This window comes from Diabrotica virgifera, chromosome 7 (assembly GCF_917563875.1).
Source record: "Diabrotica virgifera virgifera chromosome 7, PGI_DIABVI_V3a".
Classification (NCBI taxonomy): Eukaryota; Metazoa; Arthropoda; class Insecta; order Coleoptera; family Chrysomelidae; genus Diabrotica; species Diabrotica virgifera.
Genome location: NC_065449.1, coordinates 115,240,792 through 115,259,217, shown reverse-complemented (window position 1 = coordinate 115,259,217; position 18,426 = coordinate 115,240,792). Strand labels below are relative to the sequence as shown.

General features: G+C 34.7%; 2 protein-coding genes across 2 annotated transcripts in view; one reads left to right on the top strand and one right to left on the bottom strand.

The window, feature by feature from the left end:
- LOC114328628 (perlucin-like) overlaps positions 1 to 15,999 on the bottom strand; it is a 34,061-nt gene extending 18,062 nt beyond the window's left edge. Inside the window, exons 1-2 of the mRNA XM_028277533.2 lie at positions 15,838 to 15,999; positions 8,943 to 9,031 (exon numbers count right to left, since the gene is read on the bottom strand). Of these exons, the coding sequence (XP_028133334.2) occupies positions 8,943 to 9,031; positions 15,838 to 15,928 (180 nt within the window). The 5' untranslated portion in view covers positions 15,929 to 15,999. The remainder of the gene's footprint in view (positions 1 to 8,942; positions 9,032 to 15,837) is intronic.
- LOC126887905 (uncharacterized) lies at positions 11,918 to 13,655 on the top strand. Its single transcript, XM_050655803.1, has 2 exons — positions 11,918 to 12,017; positions 12,738 to 13,655. The coding sequence occupies exons 1-2, from the start codon at positions 11,925 to 11,927 to the stop codon at positions 13,554 to 13,556; spliced, it is 912 nt and encodes a 303-aa protein (XP_050511760.1). The 5' UTR covers positions 11,918 to 11,924; the 3' UTR covers positions 13,557 to 13,655.
- Positions 16,000 to 18,426: the final 2,427 nt, after the last annotated feature.

Sequence of the window (18,426 nt, the reverse complement as noted above, 5' to 3'; positions counted from 1 at the left end):
TATACTTGGCGATCGCCCGCAGATACATCGGAGAAAGTAGTTAGGAACCAGATAGACTACATTATGATAAATGAAAGATGCCTTAATGCTGTTAAAGCTGTGAAAGGGTATCCCGGAGCAGACATGACTCAGACCATAACCGACTTATCCATAAAAGACATCATAAAAGACATCAAAGAACTCATACAATAGACACAAGTAAGCTTAAACAACAAGATATAAAAGAATGCCTCCAACATGAACTGCATATGAACTGTAGCAAACTGATAATAGACACCAATGACATTGACGAGCACTGGGATCGACTAAAACATTGCCTACTAGAACCGTGCAAAGAAATACTGAAGACTTCTACAAAAATAAATAAAGAATGGATGAACGACGAGATACTTAATATGATGGAACAACGGAGACAATATAAGAATAAAGATAACAATAAATACAGGGAGATTAACCACCAGATAAGAAGGATGATAAAGCATAGGCGAAAGAAAAACACTTTGAAGAGAAATGCAAAGAGATCGGGGACATTAAAAAAAGATACGATCTATTTAATCTACACAAGAAAGTAAAAGAAATGGCAGGGCTAAGAAAACAAAATCTCACTGGTGCACTTCTGGATAGACACGGGATTACTATAACACAGACCTACGAGAAAGTACAACGCTGGGCAGAATACATAGATGAACTGTTCGATGATGAAAGAGGAGACCTGGAAAACATAGAACTTACTTCAGAAGAAATAGGTCCAGATATCACAAAAGAAGAAATAGCACACGCATTAAAAACAATGAAGAACGGAAAAAGCCCTGGGCCTGACATGCTTCCTATCGAATTAATAAAAATTATAGGCGAGCAGCACATTGATGTTCTAGTTATACTTTTGAACCAAATTTATAGCTCAGGCGTATTACCCAAAGAATGGTTAACATCGATCTTTGTTTGTCTCCCCAAAAAGAAAAACGCAAGAGAATGCGCCGATTAACGCACCATCAGCTTAATGTCCCATATGCTGGAGTTGCTACTGAAAGTCATCCATAACCGAATATATCATAAACTGGACATAAATATTAATGATACACAATTTGGGTTTCGCAAAGGCTTAGGAACGCGTGAAGCTCTTTTCTCACTTAATATCCTAATACAGAGGTGTCTAGATGTCAATCAAGATATATATGTCTGTTTTATTGACTATAATAAAGCTTTCGACAAAGTACGACACGAACAATTAATGAATGTCCTGAAATTAAAGAAGATAGACTACAATGATCTCAGGATCATATCTAATTTATACTATAAACAGAGAGCAAAAGTACGTGTTAACGAACAGTTGTCAGAGGAAATTGAAATTAGACGTGGGTGAGACAGGGATGCGTATTGTCTCCAGTTCTATTTAATGCCTACTCGGAAGAGATCCTAAAACAAGTTCTTGAGGGTGAAACAGCTGGAATAAAGGTGAACGGAGTTCCCATTAACAATATTAGATATGCGGATGACACTGTCGTCTTAGCCGAAAATATTGAAGATCTTCAGAGACTGGTTAACAGAATAGCGACATATAGACAAGAATACGGTTTAACAATGAACATCAAGAAGACAAAATTTATGAGAATATCTAAAACTCAAAGAAATAACGAGAATCTCCTCATAAACGGAACCAACGTCGAACAAGTAGACCAATATGCATATCTTGGAACAATGATCAACTCCACAAATGATTATTTCCAGGAGATTAAAATTATAATAGAAAAGGCTAGAGCGAATTTTAACAAAATGAGAAAAGTGCTCTGCACAAGAGATCTAAAGTTAGAGCTATGAATAAGGTTGGCTAGGTGCTACGTTTTCTCGACTCTGTTTTACGGAATGGAAGCTTGGACCCTGAATGCGGCATCAATGAAAAAACTGGAATCATTCGAGATGTGGGTATATAGAAGAATTCTAAAAATATCATGGACAGAACACGTCACAAACAAAGAGGTTCTGAGAAAAATGAATAAAGAAATGGAAGTCTTAAATACAATTAAAACCAGAAAATTGGAATATCTCGGACATATTACACGTGGAGAGAGATACAACTTGCTCCAACTCATTATGCAGGGAAAGATTCAAGGAAAAAGAAGCATAGGGAGACGCAGAATATTGTGGCTGCGCAACCTGAGAGAATGGTAGGGATGTACATCAAACGAACTTTTCAGAGCATCCGTCTCCAAGGTCCGAATAGCTATGATGATTGCCGACCTCCGTCGCAGAGATGGCACTTGAAGAAGAATATTCGAAGTTTGTTTCAGCTGTTCTAAACAGTTCGTTTTCGCTGCAATCAAACCAGCCTGCTAGATTTCTCGTCCAGGCATTCTTTCGAGGCCTGGTTTCTACCTACTTTCTCTTCTACACCTTCTGCTCTTCTCACATAAACGTACGAAACAAAATGTTTTTCTTCAATGCAGTCTTAAAATTTCTTGTTCTACCGCCGTTCTGATTTTTATCTCCACATTAATATTACTGTACTGCCACTCCACAACTTCTTCGCATATAGTAATTTTTGACCGATTTCGTTTGTTTATTACCCAATTGTCTACTCCGAAAATAGGTACTCTACGTACCAAGGTATTCGATATTCTCTCCTTTGAATTTATCGTAATCTGTGTATACCATAGTGTCCCGCTTATTTGTTTGATACATGTTCTTGTTTGTGCTAATCTACTGGTTACCTCTTGTTCAGTGGCTCGATTCTTTGAGATTAAGAATTCCATGTATTTGAATTTTTGATTGCCCTAATTTCTGTATCTTCATCATTTTCCAAGTTTATAACTGGTTCTTGTTGTGTTGTTGAGAATTCGGATTTTTAGGTTTATTTCCAATATTTTTGTGCAATCTCCTTCTAGTTTGCACAGTATGATAGATCGACTTCATCTTGAGTCGTTACAGCCGATATTGGGACCGTGCAAGTTCGGCAAAGCGACCTCTATTTCTACGCTCTGTACTTTTATTCGCACTTTTAATTATATTGGCCAATTATATTAGTCCTGGTTGCTGTATAATAGTCAAGGCCATAGTCCAAAAAAATAATAAGAAGAAAAAATAAGATGCAGGTTATGTTATGCAAACGTAAACAATTGTATGCAGTAAATAAAATTAGTTATTAAAATGCAGTACTGCAAGCAAAATAAATTTAATTAAATTTACCTTTATATAATAATTGCATATCATATCAATATTGTGGAGCAATATATAATTTTTCTGCTTCAATGACAGAAGGTATGAAATATACGTCAATTTGACAATTTCAATTGACAATATGAATTATTTAAGATAGTTGCAATATGTCTCCGCGACTCGCGCACGGTCGTTTCTCGTTTCCCTTCCAAGTACTTGCACACCGCGAATATGTAAGTTCATGGATAGAAAAATCAAAATATATAAAAATTAATATATTTAGACATAGGAAATGTTTAATAAAATTTAAAGTATGGTAATAATACTCTTGAGAGTGATATTAAATACAGAGTGAACCATTTATAATTACCAAGAAATAATGTACTTACGTCTTGACTTCCACTATATTCAAGTCCATGAATGTTATCAAAGATAATTTTATAATCTTTGAAAATTACTAAAAAAACTATTAAATAGGATATTGAAATAGATTATGGCTCCCCTTTTAACAAAAAATTTGCTTTGTAATTATACAGGGCGTTGAATTTTATGATTCTTATGTAATATTCGTTAGAACTTTTTAAATACCTAATATAACAAGTTCTACTTATTAGTGCGGCAGATTCGTGCAAATATTATAAGAATTGTGCATTTAATGATAGAAGCATATAATTTGGAAAACATATACTACATATATAAAGGTTCAAAATTAGACAGGAGGCCATCTCAGATTTTGCCTTTTACAAAAATGGCGGGGACTCAAAATGGCGACCATACATATGTGACTAATAGCACGATAACTTTTGAACGAGATGTCAGATTTGAACCAAATTTGGTACATAGGTTCTTTTTTTTGATAAATAATATCGAGTTATTGAACCGGAAGAATCGGTTTACCAGAACTTGTGTTTTTCCTGGTTTTTATGTAAAGATAGGTTGTTTTATTTCGATTTTTTCACCCTGTATGTATTAATTTTTCAAATAGTTAAAAAGAGCGTAAAAATATTTTTTAGGAAATATTTTTAACTTTTTAGGTATGTTAATTACCATTTATTAAGTGCAAAACGTATCTTCACGTGTACCTATATGCGGCAGATTCGTGCAAATTATATTCTAAGAGTTATTGTGCGTTTAATGGTAGAAGCATATAATTTGGGTCACATATACTACTACTTGGGCCATCTATACACATATAGAGGTTCAAATTTAGATACGAGACCATTTCAGTTTTTGTTCCTTTTACAAAAACGGCGGGCAATCAAAATGGCGACTATACATATGTGACTAATAGCACGATAACTTTTGAACGAGATGTCAGATTTCAACCAAATTTGGTATATAGGTTCTTTTTTTGATGAATAATATCGAGGTCTTGAACCGGAAGAATCGGTTTACCAGAATTTGTGTTTTTACTGTTTTTTTTTATGTAAAATTATGTTGTTGCTTTTTCAATTCTTTCACCCTGTATATATTCATTTTTTAAAAAGGTGATACCGGCGTTGAAAAGAGCGTAAAAATATTTTTAGGAAATATTTTGAACTATTTATTTATATTAATTACCATTTAATACATGCATAACGTATCTTCCGATGTAGGTACCTATGTGCGGAAGATTCGTGCAAATAATAATATAAGAATTATTGTGCATTTAATGGTAGAAGCATATAATTTGGACCGCACATACTACATATACAAAGATTAAAATTTAGATATGAGGCCATCTCAGATTTAGTCTTTTACAAAAATGGCGGGCATTCAAAATGAATCTGCCGCCCATAGGTACATGTGAACATACGTTATGCATTTATTAATTGGTAACATAACTGAAAAGTTCAAAATATTTCCTAAAAGATATATTTACACTCTTTTCGATGGCGTTATTACCTTTTTGAAAAATTTATATATACAGGGTGAAAGAATTGAAAAAGAAACAACATATTATTACATAAAAAAACAGTAAAAATTCAAATTCTGGTAAACCGATTCTTCCGGTTTAAAACCTCGATATTATTCACCAAAAAAGAACCTATATATGCTATATACCAAATTTGGTTGAAATATGACGTTTCGTTCAAAAGTGATCGTGCTATTAGTCACATATGTATAGTCGCCATTTTGAATGCCCGCCATTTTTGTAAAAGGAACAAAAACTGAGATGGCCTCGTATCTTAATTTGAACCTTTATATGTGTAGTATATGTGGTCCAAATTATATGCTTCTACCATTAAATGCACAATAATTCTTATAATATTTGCACGAATCTGCCGCATATAGGTACATGTGAAGATACGTTTTGCATTTATTAAACGGTAATTAACATAACTAAAAAGTTAAAAAGATTTAGTAAAAAATATTTTTACGCTCTTTTCAATGGTGGTATTAAATTTTTGAAAAATTAATACATGCAGGGTGAAAGAATTGAAAAAAACAGCATATTTTTACATAAAAACCAGGAAAAACACAATTTCTGGTAAACCAATTCTTCCGGTTCAAGACCTCGATCTTATACATCAAAAAAGACCCTATATACCAAATTTGGTTGGAATCTGAAGTCTCGTTCAAAAGTTATCGTGCTATTAGTCACAATGTATAGTCGCCATTTTGAATCCGCGCCATTTTTGTAAAAGACAAAATCTGAGATGGCCTCGTATCTAAATTTGAACCTTTGTATGTGTAGTATATGTGGTCCAAATTATATACTTCTATCATTAAATGCACAATTGTTTCACATATCGGCTGCACTATATTAACTTTATATTGCTTTGATAGAAATGTAAATCAAATTTCAAATATTAAAATAAAGGTGTTCTGACTGTACGGAGCTTCATTACAAATAAATACAGTGTGGCAAAGCCAAATGGAATAAATTCAATATTTCGTGAATGAGCGATTTCGGAAATAAATCCCATACGAAGTCGATTTTTATTTTTAAATTATGATTTTTTGGCATACTTATATGTAATACTCAAAATGTAGTAACTACCGAAACATCTCACTAATTTCACACCCAAGTAAAATTCTGTTGAAATTCGTCAAGGTTCGCATGCAGACATACCTGGATAGACAAATACCACAAGAACAGGCAGGCTTCTTGAAGGGTAAAGGCACAAGGGAGCAAATTCTTAATAAACGACAACTCATTGAAAAAGCACGAGAATTCAAAACTCCGATTATCATCTGCTTTCTGTATTATCAGAAGGCATTTGGCTGTCTAGACTGGACAGTTTTGTGGAAATTTCTACATGAGATGGGGGTTCCTGATCATCTGTCAGCTCTGGTGAAAAGCCTATATGAGAACAGTGAAACCAGAATAAGAATTGAACACCATAATATCATAGCTACCTTAACTTAACAAGCCATGAAGTTGAAACTTGGCAACATCTATTGGTAGACCGATTGATTCTGACAGTTCTCATTTGTTTTTAAATAATTTTCACTGTATTTACAGAGAAACTGAAATATTTTACAATATTTCGTGCTCCAAATTATAAAGAACATTAAAAGGTATGTTATTAAGATGATTTTAGTTCAATATAATATATTTTTATATAAACTTGCGGGTATATAGAAATCCGTCCAATGTCTTATATTTCCTAAACCTCTTGGCAGATTTAAGTGATTTTTTTAATATTCTATAGCCTAATTCTTTAACAATACCGCTGTAATAATATTGTTGCTAAGCAGTTAAATTTTTATGGTGTACAGGGCATTTATAAAATACTGAAATTAAAACTCAACTATAGCCTCCGGTTTTCCTAACATTCTGTTTTTTTGATTAATTCGCTTATGTTTAACAACTAGATTTGTTCTTTATCAATTCAGGGTGTTTCTAAATAAGTGCGACAAACTTTAAGGGGAAAGGAACAAAATGCAAAATTTTGACGCCGATATTTTAAATGTAATAATTTTTTTAGAATTCTGAGAAAACTAATAAGTATTTTTGAAAAATTTAAACGCAGAATAAAAGATTACTTTATGACCGAGGGCTGGAAGTCCCTTAGAATGAATAAAAAGTTTTTTTAATGACATATTTGAAAATTAAAATCACACTAAATTTTCTTAGTTTTTCGCCCCTGTAACTTACTAACATAAACATAGAAGTTTTCAGGGACTTTCAGCCCTCGGTCCTAACGTAATCTTTCACTCTGCGTTTAAATTTTTGAAAAATACTTATTAGTTTTCTTAGGATTCGAAAAAAATAAATATTGTTTATATTCTTGTTATTGGTTTTTTTGTATAATAAACGTTACTTACAAGGAATTACTTTTAATATTATTTTGTGCAAACTTCTAATTAATAATATTTTCTTGTTCGACTCAAAAAATACTATAAATTTTACCAGAACTTTAAAATCGTAGTTTCGAAAGCGGTAGTCCGAAAGTCAGACTACCGACGTCATCAATTGCGACGTTGCCTTTTTCTCTTCATGGCTTGTAAAGTAAAGGTGGCTATGGTCCTATCCTTTTAAAATAGGTAGAGGAGTCCGACAAGGATGTATTCTATCTCCAAGTCTTTTTAATTTCTATGGGGAATATATAATGAGAACAGCACTCGACAAATGGAATGGCGGTATTTCTATCGCAGGAAAGAAGATCTCAAATCTCAGATATGCAGATGATACAACATTAATAACGGCATCCGAAGAAGAAATGTCCAGCCTGCTCCAGCTAGTGGAAGCCGAAAGCAATAGATGTGGTCTCAAGATCAATAAACAAAAAACAAAAATTATGATAGTAGATTATTCAAATTCACTTCGGACAACAGGAGCCTTAGACCAGTTTGAAGTGGTTAACGAGTTCAATTATCTAGGATCCTACATCGGTAATACAGGATCTTGTGAAACAGAATTACGTAGGAGAATAGGCATGGCCAAAAACGCTATGAGTCGAATTTCGAAAATCTGGAAAGATCGCTCCTTGTCGAAGAACACCAAAATAAGACATTACGGATATTCACGCATATTTAATTACGGATCCGAAACATGTACAATGAAATCGGACGACAGAAAAATATTGAATCCTTTGAAATGTGGTGCTGGAGAAGAATGCTTCGGATCTCATGGACGGAACACAGAACAAATCACTCAATCCTCCAAGAGCTTAATATTCAGACTCGACTTTCCTCTATTTGCCTTTCCACCGTCTTAAAATTTTTCGGCCATATTGCAAGAAGAAGTAATGATAATCTTGAGAGACTTATAATTTCGGGAAACGTTGAAAGGCGCAGAAGTAGAGGTCGCTCACCTACTCGAGGGACGGATCAAGTACAGAAAGCCAGTGCAATAACATTATCTGAATCCATGAGGGAAGCTCAGGGCAGAAGCCGAAGGACAGAGATGGTTTCTCGTATTATAGGGGATCACGACACTCAGCAATGAGGAAACGACTGAGGAGGATGTAATACTAGTGACGTGACACCCTTTATAAATGGATATATTAATGTTTATATTACTGAATAGAGAATTGAATTACCTTTCAAATGAGCTATCACACGATCCATATTCTCATTTAAAAAAAACATCGATTACGTCATTACGTCCAGAAGGATGATGCCATTAATATGGTATATACGCCAAAAAATCATAATTTAAAAATAAAAATCAATTTGGTTCGGGATTTATTTCCAAATTCGCTTATTTACGAAATAATGAATTTATTCCATTTGGCTTTACCACACTGTATGGATTGTCGCATTCCTTAACATTAAGATATCCACAATTTATTTATTAATAACTTCTGTATTCAATAACTAATAACGTTTATATTTTGAATTTTAGCGCTGAAATTTACCTTAAAAATGTCTCCGATATAGTAGCTCTTTCTACCAAAATGGATTAGTTTTAAAGATGGAACTTTATCTGTCAGGTTTTCAAAAGTATCTGTAAGAATTAAATAAGATTAACTGTTACTGTGAATATATATCAACTTTTAAATTTTAAAATTACTTATATACATCTATATAATCATCATTCTTTTTACCTTTATGCCTACACAGGGTCAGCTTCCCAATTACTAATTACATTTCCCCATAAGTTTGTATCTTACGTCATGCGTCACACCAATATCAATATCCTTTATCAACATGTCCTGCCTAAGCGCACCCCTGCATATCTTCTTCTCCTTAACATCTCGATATTAAACATGGCCGAACCACCTTAGCCTACAATTTCTCAACATGGCATCAATTGCTGTCATCCACAGACTTCCCTTAATATACTCATTCTTAATTTTATTATTTTGTCATTCCACACATCCATATTATAGCTGGGCTTATGACAGTTTGATATAATTTTCCCTTCGGTTTTACTCGAATCTTTTTGTCACATAAAACACAAGCCTTCCTTCTCCTTTATTCATCCCACCCTAAATCTACTGTTCTTTGAAACAAAAAATTAAATTTTTGTTATAACGAAATACTATTCAATAATCACTGTTAATCAATATTACGAACTAAATTTTTTTGAGTGAACGTCCCATTTATTTTGTCGGACCCAACATCCTATTGATTTGTTACCCTTTCATTAAATTCTCATGCAAAAATCAGGCTGGTATTTATCACCCCTGTTCCAGTGTTCCCGTACATCAAAGTTTGTCCGATTAAACACCGTTAAGCTATTACCACAGTATATAGAGGTTCCACAGTAAAGCCACTCCTCTCTCGGCGCTTTGATCTCAAGAAGTAATACCGGCAGTACGCAATTGGCAGTGGTGGATGCGGGTTTTCCCTGTTAAAAGCCGTACGTTTCTATGCGACTAGCAATGCGGGAGTGGGGCAAAAGCGACTGCCAACATTGCGCGGTCGCCTTGGGCGACTACAGATTTTACTTCCAATTTTTCGGAGAGTGGTTTTACTGCCCCTCTTTATACTGTGCTATTACAGGCCTAGTGCAGGCCTAGTATGTCTAGTAGAGATATTTAACCAAAAAGATAACACCATACTAGTAAGTACTTTAATGAAATTTTGGAGGAGAGCCGAAGAACTGGTTTAGAACACATAAGAAATGACGATATTAGGAGACAAATGGGAGTACAAAGGAATATAAGAAGACACAAAAAACAGCTTTTGCCTTGTACGAAACCATCAGATGAATGGAAGAAAGCAGAATCCCGAAAATAATATTAGGCTGGACGCCCACAGAGAAACGGAAAAGAACGATCATAGATGAACGGCATTGCTAAGGCGAATCCAAGTTTGAAAGATATCTTAGTAATGAAAGTTGCCAAATTATGGTCCTTGGGCCCACTATTAAAACAAATTATTACCTCTATCTATCTAATTAGCCTTCTTCGGTCCATCTTTGGACATAGGCCTCCCCAATCCTTTTCCATTCTTCTCTCTCTGTCACTACAGTTATCCACCTAGAGCCCACGTGATTCTTAACATCATCTGCCCATCTAATGTCTGGCCTTCCTCTGTTTCGTTTACATTCCCACGGTCTCCAATTTATGAGAATTTTGTTCCATCGGTCTTCTTTTTGTCTTATAGTGTGTCCGGCAAATCACCATTTCAACTTTGCAACTTCTTGTCTAATATCCCTAACTTTGGTTTTCTCTCTTATCTACTCGTTTCTCTTTTTATCCATTAGTCTTATGCGCAACATTTGCCTTTCCATTGCTCTTTGCGTTTTTATGATCTTGTCCATGTTTGCTTTCGTAAACGTCCACGTTTGGGAACCGTAAGTGAGAACAGGGAGTACGCATTGATTGTATACCTTGGTCTTAAGATGTGGATATCTTTTGTTTTTAAGGATGTAGCTTAGTTTTACAAATGCCGCCCATGCCAGTCTAACTCGTCTTTTGATCTCTGCTGTTTGGTTTTGCTTGTTAAGTTTTATAATTTGACACTACCTATTACTTACCTCATGAGATTTTTTTATTCAGTTATTCACGACGAATCTGACAACTTTTCTATTTCAGAAAATTTTCTGGAGCGGGGCGTTTTGTAAACATAAAGGTGCATATTAGAACTGCAGTACCCTTAAAAATTTGTCGGACAATATTATCAGTAAATTGTAAGTATTTTTATCAAACAGTCCTGCAAAAAAATCATCATTTATGACTCCATAATGCGCCCCCCGTCAGAAGCAAAAATATATCCAAAGCACCTAAATTAAGAACGTATAAAAATGTTATAAGACCAATAGTTACGTATGCCCCAGAAACCTGGACTATGACAAAAACCTAGCAATCAATGGGTGCGTTCGGACGACCACAGCGGATGGACAGCTGAGTAAGCAGTGGCGTTTAGACGACACCGCTGGAAGCCAACCGCTTAAGGCGCATCCACATTATGCCATACCTTGCCGATCGGTATTGCCGATCGGCAAAACCGATTGGTGTCGCTGGTGTCCACACAATATTTGTAGTGTGTACGTAGCAGTTGTACAGTGTTGCGTGTCAATAATGAGTTCAGAAGAGGATGATATGATTCTTGCGGCTGCAGCTGTTGTAATAATTGCCTCTACTTCATATAAACGTCCCAAGAGGTTTTGGGTTCGCCCAAGCCTCAGAAGTCGTAATAGGTACAGTGCCACGGATCTTATGAAAGATTTGATTTCTGACGACGCAGATGAATTAAATTTGGAATATAGATGTGACGCAGGATTCAGAAATTTTTTTCGAATGACCAAAACAGATTTCCAAACATTATTAGATTTGATTGGACCTGTTATTTCAAGAAAAGATACGTCATTTAGAGCAGCAATTCCTGCCTCTGAACGACTTGCAGTTACGCTACGTTTTTTTGCCAGTGGAGATTCCTACCATTCTCTCATGTATACCTTCAAAATATCTAAGCAAACTATTTCAAAATGTGTTGCAGAGGTATGCAAAGCGCTCATAGATGCTCTTCAAGATTACGTAAAGGTAAGAAAAAATAACTATTCATCGTAGTTTGTTATATATTTAAAAATATAAGAAATTACAACGTCAATAAGAGAGTGTGAATGTCCTCATCTTGATTAATAGTAGAAGTTGATGTCGAACTCCGACCACTTAATGTATTGGGGTAATGTCCTGGAGATGGTATTGAATTATGGGCAACATTGAATGATTGCAGTGGATATGCTTGTGGAGTAGATGGATGAGAATGATTTATGAAATGAGGATTATCGTATTTGCCCATTTCTGCTTCAAATAGAACAGTATTAATTATATTCTGAACGGAAAATCTAGCAAATGGCGACACAATTTTTCGAAGCTTCATTGCAACTTGTTCACCAAACAATGAAAATTCATCCTTTTCAGCCCTTTTAGTAGTAATAGGTCGCATAAGATTCACTGCCTCGTTTACAATTGGTAAATTAGTAGCCATACTTTTTCGACCACGGGACTTCACAATGTTAATTGAGTTTGATTTAGATTGAGATTGAGCTGTTGTTCCAACCTCATTTTCGGAACCATCAATGCTCTGTTCCAATACTTGTAGCGACTCTTCTCCATCGTCTGTTTCTACTTCTTGTGAATCTTCTTCCTTTCGTTTTCGTTTACCCTGAAACAAAATATTAATTTCTAAATTAATCCACTTTTTTGCTTTGCAATTTATAGTTCGTTCGTCTGTTTATGGTATGTAACTTTTATTTTCAGATGACTAAAACTAACGAAAGTTGGTACTTTATAGCCAAGCAGTTCAACGACAAATGGAATTTTCCAAATTGTGTCGGAGCTATGGACGGCAAACATATATCAATACAAGCTCCTATAAATTCAGGAACCTATTTTTTCAACTACAAGAGCTTCTTTAGCATTGTCTTGTACGCTGTTGTAGACGCAAATTATAATTTTATATATGCAAACGTGGGATGTCAGGGACGAATATCGGATGGGGGCGTATTCAACGATTCATATTTCAAAGAGTGCCTTGAAGAAAATACCCTAAACCGTCCACCTGCTTGTTCATTACTAGGACGAAGCACTGATGTTCCATTTGTTTTTGTGGCGGATGACGCATTCCCACTATCAACAAACATAATGAAGCCATTCGCAGGACATCAGGAAAAAGGTTCAAAAAATAGAATATTCAACTATCGATTGAGCCGCGCAAGAAGAGTGTCAGAAAATGCTTTTGGCATTTTAAGTGCTGTTTTCCGAGTGCTTCGTAGGCCCATGTTGTTGGAACCAGAAACTGCAACGAACGTAGTTTTGGCCTTAATTCACCTACACAATTTCTTGCGAAAAAACACTTCAAGAAATCTTTACACTCCACCTGGAATGATTGATGTAGAATGTTCGGATACTGGAGCAATTAATCCTGGGCTTTGGAAACGAAATGCTTCCTCTAATGAATTGCTCAGTTTTGGCAGAAGGGCAAGAAGGAGTGGAGCTGCGGCACAAAATGTGAGAAACGAATTGGCCGAATTCTTCATTTCTCAAGAAGGAGCATTGCCTTTTCAATATGATAAATGAAATACGATATACCAATATGATTATATCAATATTTTCAAATTTATGTATAAATATGAACTCAATTATTAAGAATGAATAAAGTATCTACTACAGTGTAAATATGATATACATACCTCTGAATCTTGCGTTACAATAGGTTTATTCTTATCCTTCAGAAATTCCATTAACTTATACGCAAACCATTTACTTTTGTAAGTTTCTACGGTTCCAGTACCACTTTTTTCTTAATCTTTCTCTTTTTTTACTTCCCGTGCAAAGTGACTTAAGAGATATCTAATCTTTTTTTCGATTTCCTCTTTCTCCACTCCAAAAGATACGCTTATTTCCAACAATGCATCGCGACGTTTGTTCCGGTCTTTATAATCTGCCAATCGGCTGTTCCACAGAACGGGGCGCTCATGATACATTTCAAGTAGGTTTTGTGTATTTTCTTCATTCCACTCCATTTCCCGAATAACAATAAAGCACACAATTATTGTGAATCGACAGGCCACGAGATGTCTTCGTGATCAATTGCACTGATCCCTCACTGAATGCCGATGAGGATTGCCTACAAAACGTACACACTACACTGATCGGTACGGTTCTCTTTCATCGAGACCGCCATCAATCGGGTTTGGAATCGGTTCGGCTTTCGGCCCCGAACCCAAGCCGCAATTGCGTCCGTACTACATGCGGCTTTGCCGATCGGCAATACCGATCGGCAAGGCATGGCATAATGTGGATGCGCCTTTAGAGATTTACTAAACTTTCTCTATCGGCGCTGGATACAACCACTCAGCCGATTTCTGCTGACAGTCAGCTGTGGTCATCCGAACGCAACAAATGTTACAAGTATGGGAAAGAAAAATACCAAAAAAGAATATTTGGGGGGAAAATGATCAACAATCAGTGGTCATGAAGAACAAACAGAGAATTAGAAGAATTGTATAAGGAGCCTAATATAATTATTGCAGTTAGAACAATAAGAATGGAGGAAAATTGTAAACCAAGCCATGAGCCTACTTGACTCGAAGTGCTAATATGGAAGCATATTACCCTCCGTAGTGGGGGGTAATATGGAGGCATTATAAAGAGTTATAAAATTTTTACCCTCACAGCTGATTTTTGCAGCATTGTTTGACAAAAATATTTACTGGTAATATTTTCCGACAAATTCTTAAGAGGTTGGTAATACCAAGGTCTATTAGATTGGAGAGGCGATTAGCAACGGAAATGCGTATTAGGCTATGAAAACCTTTTTAATATAATATATATCTATAATATATATTGTATTAAACGGCACTTCTTGTTTTGTTCAGATTAGTGGTACAAAAACGCCGGCAAGTCGGAAGAAGTTGCTTTTTACCAGCTAACTATGTAGGTACACTGCTTTTGAAGCACGTTACTAATACCGTCAGTTGACAGTAAATGTGAAAACTGAGAAAGCCATGTCTTATTTTTGAAGATACCTGTCTTAACATTATATTCCTTTTTTATGGACGTACATATAAGAAATTTAAAGAAAATTTAATGTTACACATATAATATACTCAACCAAACTTTTGTTATGGAATCACCATTTATTCGATACCAGCAGCTTTTGGAAGCTATATGTGTAAATATTTCAGTTGAAATAATAAGAAGAAGAGTTTGTGTGACCAAGGAATATATAGCAGGAGAACGTTACGGGATCCCGACCTATCCGGAGAGCACAAGCTTGATCACGTAAATAGGTGTCTTCATCACAAAAATTTGTACATTGGAAATTGGCAAAGTCTGCTATTTTCAAACAAAAGTAGGATATGTAAAATCAGATGATTGACGAATTCGTGTACTTAAAGGGCGAGGAAGACAAGCAAGAACGGCATTTACCAGACATGTTCCGGGGGGGGGGGCATTATTATCGGTATAAAAAATCCTTTAATTATTGGCATCCAACCAACTTTAATACCTAGCAGATATGTTGACTTGGTTCTATAACCTGTAGTTAGGCTCCGGAGAGGTGCAATGGAAGAAAATCAAATTTAGCTTTCATTTTCTTAAAATAATAAAAACATCAGATAATTCCATATGAGTTTGGTTGTGTGTATATTGTTATTCCATATTATGTTATTTAAAAAATATATCACAATACAAAGGTCTTGATAAAAAACCAGAGATCTGCACGTAACGGGAAAAACCGGTTCCAGCTGTACAACTTTCAGACTATATTTTGTTCATGTGTTTTAGTTAATTATTATTTATTTTAAGAATTTATTAAAGATATAAATATTTTGGAGTATTATTTGTACGTACTTACCAAAAACCAAAGTGGCATTTCCATTTTCCGCAGTCACTGAACTCGAAGCAACAATCACGAAAAATGCACACACAAACACACAGCTAGACATGTTGATAGTTTTTCGAAATGTGAATATTCATGGCATTTATTTAGTATATGACTGGGTTTTTTATCAAAATTTCTTTGTGGAGAGGGATATTGATATTATGAGTAATATTGTCGAAGAGTATTACTTTTGTTATATATCGCACATGCTCTGGATCTTTTGAATTAATGTATCTAAAATTAGTATTGATTTAAGTAGGATTTTTGATAAAAAATATTATGTTTTTAGTATTTACTTTCAAAGGTCGCTTAATTTCGACGGCTAATGGTCATTGACATAGGTAGAATTTACATTTACATTTACATTTTTAATAATTTTACATTGGGTACCATATGACTTATACACTTTTAGGAATACGTTTTGTTTAATTATTTTTTATTTAGCTTAATGCCTATTGGCATGTTACAGTTGATTTTTTATATCAAATACCTAGTGTAGTGTGTTGAGTAAATGTCTTGTTACTTCTCAAAGTCGACTCCATTGTCTTTACAAAGAGACGCTAATTGTATCCAAACGTCTGCGTCTGTGGCCCCTCCGGTGAGTACCGATCCTACAAGGATAGAAATTATTTTCGTTTTTTTTTCACCCAGCTGAGATTTAGAAATTATTTTCCATTCAGCTGAGATTCAAACTCACGACCCTTTAATACAAAGAGTACTACAGAGCCACAGCTTATTTAAACTTGGTTTCCAGGTTCAAATCTAAATATTAAATTGTATTTTTATACAGGGTGTAACAAAAATACAGGTTATAAATTAAATCGCATATTCTGGGACCAAAAATAGTTCGCATGAACCTAACTTACCTTAATAGAAATATGCACATAAAAAAGTTACAGCCCTTTGGATTTACAAAATGAAAATCGATCTTTTCGAATATATCGAAAACTATTAGAGATTTTTATTGAAAATGGGCATGTGGCATTTTTATCGCAGGAAAATCTTTAAGAAAAATTATGGTGAAATTTATGCACCCCGTAAACAATTTATGTGGGGTTTTTTCCCTTAAACACCCCCAAACTTTTGTGTACGTTCCAATTAAATTATTATTGTGCTACCATTAGTTAAATTCAATATTTTTAAAACGTTTTTGCCTCTCATTATTTTTTCGATAAGGCAGTATTTATCGAGTTGCAGCTTCTTTTTTATGTTTACATAAAAATTGTATGGGTATTTTGTTCCTTTAAACCCCACAAATCTTTGTGTACGTTCCAATTAAACTATTACTGGGTACCACTAGTGAAACACAGTGTTTTTAAAACTTTTTGTCTCTTTGAATTTTTTCGATAAGGCACCTTTTATGGAGATTTGGCTTCTTTTTTAATATGCTTCAAAATATAACTAAAAATGTAGATCATAAATAAATTTTCATATTATTACCAAGTCTCCATAATCGTACAAATATGTGGTGGATTTGACAAATATTTAAAATATCTCGATAAAAACTGACTTTTCGAAAAAGTTCTGTGAAGCAAAAAGTTTTTAAAACATTGTGTTTAACTAATGGTAATACAATAATAATTAAATTGGAACGTACACAAAAGTTTGGTTGGGTTTAAAGGAACAAAACCCCCATAAAATTTTTATGCGATGCACAAATTTCACTATAATTTTTCATTAAGATTTTCCTGCCTTAAGAATGCCAGATGTCCATTTTCAATAAAAAATCTCTAATAGTTTTCGACATATTCGAAAAAATCGATTTTCATTTTGTAACTTCAAAGGGCTGTAACTTTTTTATTTGCACATTTTTGTACTAAGGTAAGTAAGGTTCAGTCGAACTATTTTTGGTCCCATAATATGTGGTTAAATTTTTTATGACCTGTATTTTTGTTACACCCTGTATAAAAGTGACTACACAGTTATCTTTATTGCATTATTTTTTTTATATATTTCACATGTTTATCCACGTACATTAAAATGCTATAAAGTCATATATTAATAAAAAGACTAAGTTTTCACTCTAATGGCATATAAAACAACATAATGCTATTCTACACCCCACCAGAATGAAAACAATGGAAACCTTCTCTGGTTACACCTCCGAGGCTTCTACAATTTGCAAGCCATACGGATGCTGAGACTAAGGAAGATGAGGGAATTCTACAATTTACAATTCACGTCCCATCTGCTCAGCGCGGTAAAGTTCCAACGAGAATGGTTCCCTTCATACTCCACACAGAGTAAATGTAAATAAAAAATGAATAACCATTTTCAATTTCGTTGCAAAACGAAAACACAGCCGAACCATATTCTAGTCCAATTAGAGAGTGCTGCAAGCACCCCTACCGGTTTCGAAACTTATTAGTCTCTCATCAGGAGGCACATATGCTGCTCTCACTGATCCAACCAGAACAAAACCCCAGCGTGCAGTCCCGGATTGCAACGAACGAAATGGCATAGATGCCCTAGCGGCAACTGCTAGCAAAAAGACTAAGTTTTCACTCTAATGGCATATAAAACAACATAATGCTATTCTACACCCAACCAGAATGAAAACAA

Bases quoted from the DNA above. Each gene is read 5' to 3' on its own strand.
- LOC126887905 (XM_050655803.1), top strand. From the start codon at position 11,925: ATGTATACCTTCAAAATATCTAAGCAAACTATTTCAAAATGTGTTGCA. The intron at 12,018-12,737 runs GTAAGAAAAAAT...TTTTATTTTCAG, and splicing joins CTCTTCAAGATTACGTAAAG to ATGACTAAAACTAACGAAAG.